A 5,477-nucleotide genomic window follows, 5' to 3' on the forward strand; every position below is an offset into this window, starting at 1 on the left:
AATTTACAATTGAAGATCAGACCCAGATTTTCGGTTGAACGTCTTAAACAGAGGTGAAAAAGACCACCCGGCGTGGGTGACGCCCATAAAAACGAAAGTGAAGACGAGACTTGGTGAGCGAAGGGAGAAATTGCACAAGGGTTTTTTTTTTTTGAGGCACCACGCTTGCAAATACATTTTTAATTACGGTACTCTCCTGCACTGGGTGCACAGGATTTATGATGTAATGTTACATGCAATGTAAAGCCCTTCTCTCGTTAACTTGGGGGGGTTGTAAAAAATTTAAATCAAGATACAAGTAAACAAAAGGTAGCAAAAACAAATCCAAGTTTATTGTAAGTGTTCAACAGTTATGTATGTAGTGAGAAGCAGTTATGCCTCTTTAACAGAGCTGGCCAGCACAATATGGCTGGGTTGAAATGTGCATTGTTTAATCGCACCAAACATGAGGCACTGGCGCCCCCGGCTTGTAAAGGTCAGGTCACTGAAATATTGACTGAACAACTAATTGCAGATTGCAAAACAAGCAAATTGAAATTGTGGTGAATTGGGTTAGAAAGACACAAAGCACAAATGCAATTGAATATAATGCTAAATCTAGCTTCCAAGGACTGTTAGTCATGCCCTTGTTTAACTGTACTCGTCTGCTAAACCCTGAAACCCTCCAAATGTTTGACTTCCTTCTTTGCTTTCCCCGTCCCGCTCATCTCTCTAGGCCTTCTCACTCTTGTACTGGTGGTGGAGGGCGAGGACGTCGTCTTGCGAGACCCTCTCCCAACCTTCGCTGTGTACGCGGTAAAGGTTGACTTGACCCCCGCTGTAAGCGTCGCGGTAGGTTGCTTGGTAGATGGCACGGCGCCCGAGATCGCAGGCCTCCTCGATGGTCAGGTCGGTGCGGTGCCCGCTGTCGAGGACTCCGTAGGCGTACATGGAACCCGAGCCCACGGCGAACATATCGCCGCACACCCGGTTTCCTTCCGAGTCCACGTAGTACAGCCCTGAAAATCAAACAAACAAGCAAAGGTAATTCGGTGCTGCCTCATGCCAGCGGAGACCAGAATCAAGTGCCTCTGCAGCCTTCTATAAGATGCTGACGAGGCACAGGGGTGCTTGTGATATCGATGTCTCCGAAAGACTCAAATTAATTATTGATCCATACCTAAGGATTGGATCTCAAATCACAGAAGAGAAATTATTCAGATCTAGCGTTAGGAAGGCTTTCATAACCGACCAAGTACGTTCCTCCAGGGGGTCAGCTGGAAAGGTTACGGAAAACCAATAGGACGCGTCGCACCGCACTGTGTGGTCTCCGGGGTGCGAGCACAGATTGGTAATGGTGACTAGTATCCATCTGTGCTCAGCCAGAGCCAAGTTGCAGACGGGGGATTAACGAGTACGAGTCAGTCACGCGGTCAACACACAGGCGGCAGATGTGCGCTGGCCGAAGTTGGACCACCTGCTTAAAAGAACTTTTAGCAAACGTCAGGCGTTCGACCCGACTATTTAAGATCCGTCTATTCTCGGAGGAGTCTTTAAATGTTTTAGCTGGAAAAGGCTTTCAACTGCCTTCCGTGCAGGTCGTTGGCTCGGCACGTTAATCGCCACAGCCCCCGGACTGCTTGGGGTAATTTGCCAGGGTGGCGAATTAAAAAAAAAAAAAAAGCGACATCTGTTTAAAAAAAAAAAAAAAAAAAAGCCTAGTTTCTTTCCCATCGCAGAGATGTGTGAGGACTCGTCGGGAGAACTGTGCGAGTGCACTTCAGGATACAATCACGGATAAAAACCACTCCACGTCTCCCAAACACCTGAAGTCATTTTGCAACAAAGGCAACCCGCCGTCACACTTCCGACATAATGGCTTTGTGTGTGCGCGTTAGCATGAGGAACGAGGGAGGGGGTTGAAAGGAAGGTGACGCAACCTGCCAACAATAAGCTCTGACGTTGAATGGAGGGGAAGCAAGGTGACGTGCACAGCTAGAAAAAGATATAGAAAGTAATAAAAATAAAAAATGTCCGACTGGAACATTTTGGGAGCCTCTACCTTTTTTTTTTTTTTTTCTTTTTTTCAGTCAGTCATTCACACCCAACCTTCGAAACTATAAATGACAATAATATGTATAGTATAATATGTATACCCTTCTTGTTATGAATAACGATGTGTATGCAGAAAGTAAATCAATCGCGCCTTATTTAAGAGACAGGTCCAGCCACTGAGGCTTTTATACAACCGTTATTATTGCACTTGACTGGCAGATTAACCATGCGCTTGTCAGACATAAAAAAAAAAAAAAAAAAAAGGTCTTTTTATTTTAGTCACTACGAGTTCTGCATAAACCCAATCAGATTATACACACGACCCAAATTTCCTCTCGGAGAACCGGCGTCTATCGCAATGGAACGCAACGGTCACGGGCGCATCGATTTCCGTTTCGTGCCATAGCGTGGGGCCTCATTAAACATGGGGGATTGTTCTCTCTTGGAGACAGACTTTCGTATTGCGCTCTAAGGAACAGTGTGTTTTGTTTTTTTTGTGCGGGTGAAGCATCGCCATCTGGTGGCGAGATAAATCATGATCACGTTAGGGATTGCTTTACTCCTGCTCTAAAACCTGGGACTTTACATTCTTTTCAATTATTTAAGCATTACTTATCAGTAAATGTAATGATTCCTTTGGATAGAGACAGAATAACTAAAAGAGGCCATCAGAATATCCCTGACCTCAATTTTGAGTTATTAACAATTTATCCCATAATATTTCACTTTGTAGGTCTGTAGTGAACAGTACAGGTTTTTTCTTTCTTCCTCTTAAAGTCCATTGTGACTCGAATCGTGTTTCCTAAAAACAAGAAGCATTACCTGGCCCCCTCTTGTCCCAGCCACAGACCATAGTGCCCATGCTCAGGCCCATTCCTTTGTACTGGTAGACCATGTTCGCCAGCAGTTTGGAGGCGGCCGCGACCGAAATGCGCTCCTTGTTGCGCAGCTCATAGATGCGGCACTGCCGCGCCAGCAGACGCTCCCAGAAGCTGCAGTCGGCTGCTCCGCCGGCCATGGTGCCCAGCAGGTACGGGTTGATCTCGATCACCTTCTTGACCGTCTGCGACGCGATGTACGAACCTGCGGTCGCTCGTGAGTCTACCGCCACGATGACGCCATGCTGAAACTGAGAGAAACGATTTGAAAAACCAACCAATAGATTTTTACCAAAAAATCTGATTATACATCGGATATAAAATTAAATGCATAGCCAACGGTATGATGCATTAAAGACTCGTATGAAGCAGCTAGAAATGCGATACGATTCACGTGCGATCCGATTTGGTTCGCTTTTATTATTTTGGTTCAGACAGACAGCAAATCAGCCTTTTTTTTTTTTATACAAGTGCCTTCTAATGCATGGCCCGATCACAAACAGGCTTTTTTATTGCCAAAAAAAAGAAAGAAAGATATTTCTTTTCCTGTTCTGTCTCTAGGAAAATGCAGCTCTACCTCTGCCATGTTAATCTGTATTCTATGTGACTCTCACAGGACAGTATGGACTCCGTAGTGGTGCGATATACGTCATGTTCAGGCAGCAGTAGTGGGGCTGAGAGAACGCTCTCGAGAAACCGTTTAGCGATGAGGAATCTTCTTTCGGCTTCTCCCATTAGGGGTCGCCACAGCGGATCATCCATCTCCATCTGCCTCTTTCAACCCAACTACCTGCATGTCTTCCCTCACCACATCTATAAACCGCCTCCTTGGTCTTCCTCTTTTTCTCCTTCCTGGCAGCTCCATCCTCAGCATTCTCCTACCAATATAACTCATGTCCCTCCTCTGAACATGTCCAAACCATCTCAATCTCGCCTCCCTCACCTAGTCTCCAAAACGTTCTACATGTGCTGTCCCTCTAATAAACTAATTTCTAATCCTGTCGATCCTCATCACTTCCAACGAAAATCTCAATATCTTCAGCTCTGGTGCCTCCAGCTCCACCTCCTGTCTTTTACTCAATGATTGAACCAGTCTGTCGTTCCTACTGCACACTTCACTGCTGTCACACTGTCCTCATGCATGGATGCACCACCCTTACATACTTCTGACACACCTGACTTCCTCTTAGCGATGAGGAATCAATCTACATACTGTATAAGTGACTTCACTTTCTAAATAATAAAAGTATAATGCATCTACTGATAATTACATATAAAAATGTTTTTTTTACTAATAAAAATATGTTAACTATGCGTCGTGATTCAACTTGTATTACACTTTTATAAATCGATGTATCGCGTAGTTAACTTTTATGCCAATGAATCTCACCATCACTAATACGTCCTACTTCTTCAACATCAAAGGGTGCACCTCACCCTTATTACCACTAGATGCCGCTAAATAGAAAATGAAAAAAAAACCTGCAGTCTTTATGCTTGTCATAGATCTCAAATCACACAAAATCTTTTTTTTAACTATATTTTTACTAATCAAACAAAATTATCCAGATGACTGGAACGGAACGACCCTACAGATGATATAGGGCTGATACGATTTTTTTTTTTATTATTAAATAAAGCCACATGAAATTTTTATTTATTTAATTTTTGTATTTATTAATCATTTATTGAGTTTGTTGCAAATGAATAATAATAATTAAATAAGTGTATTATTTGTTTCTTTTATTTCCTATTGTGTCAAAATAATTGTAATCATTTATTCACCACAAAAAAATAGAAAGAATAAATAAACAGCTTTTTTTTTAAACTAAGAATTACAATTCTTATTTGGGAACAATCCCAAATTGCCTCCGTTCTGAGATCGAGTGCACTATATAAGGCGCGAGTGAGTAAGACTTTACATTAGACGAAGTGCACTGATGTAGGGGACATGGCGCAATTTGGGATTGAAGCGAGCAATAATACGGCGGTACGGCTATAAATCGGAATAGCGGTTGGGTTTGCGTTCAGGATAATTGTACATTAATTAAATATTATTACAAGATTTAAATAATTGATTGTTTGGATGAAAATGGTTTATTAATGTTATTTTCGGCTGGTTTGAAAGAAGGTACAGCAAATTGGCGTAATGAATAGGCTAGTTCAAGGGTTAGCTAGCGTTGATTTTTTTTTTTTCTCATTCAACATGTCAAGTCTTTCAACACCATATATTTTATTTTTTCTTGAATATTCTGTAAATATAACTTGATATAACTAGCTAAATTCACACACCGCTTTGATAACTCACGCACTTTAAACGCTAAGGTGGTTGTCCCGTGAAGAAACTCGATTTTCCTCTCAATTCCATCCTCTTCTCCTGCCGAGGTTTTCAGCACGAAGCTGTGCGGGTCTCCGGATGTTCCCCCGAAACCGGCATCGCCGTCGTTAAACCCGTAACCGAACGCCAAAGGCGCCTCAAAATCCGCACACTCACTCTTCAACACATTCGCCAGCGCCATCTTTACCAAACCTTCACCTCACTTCCGGGTTTTTCTTCTTCTACTT

General features: G+C 42.8%; 1 protein-coding gene across 1 annotated transcript; it reads right to left on the reverse strand.

Annotated features, from left to right (window-relative positions):
• Window positions 1-310: 310 nt before the first annotated feature.
• psmb5 (proteasome 20S subunit beta 5) lies at window positions 311-5,477 on the reverse strand. Its single transcript, XM_083541873.1, has 3 exons — window positions 5,225-5,477; window positions 2,857-3,163; window positions 311-998 (listed from the first exon to the last, which is right to left on the reverse strand). The coding sequence occupies exons 1-3, from the start codon at window positions 5,429-5,431 to the stop codon at window positions 712-714; spliced, it is 801 nt and encodes a 266-aa protein (XP_083397999.1). The 5' UTR covers window positions 5,432-5,477; the 3' UTR covers window positions 311-711.

This window comes from Silurus aristotelis, assembly GCF_946808225.1.
Source record: "Silurus aristotelis genome assembly, chromosome: 5".
Lineage (NCBI taxonomy): Eukaryota > Metazoa > Chordata > Actinopteri > Siluriformes > Siluridae > Silurus > Silurus aristotelis.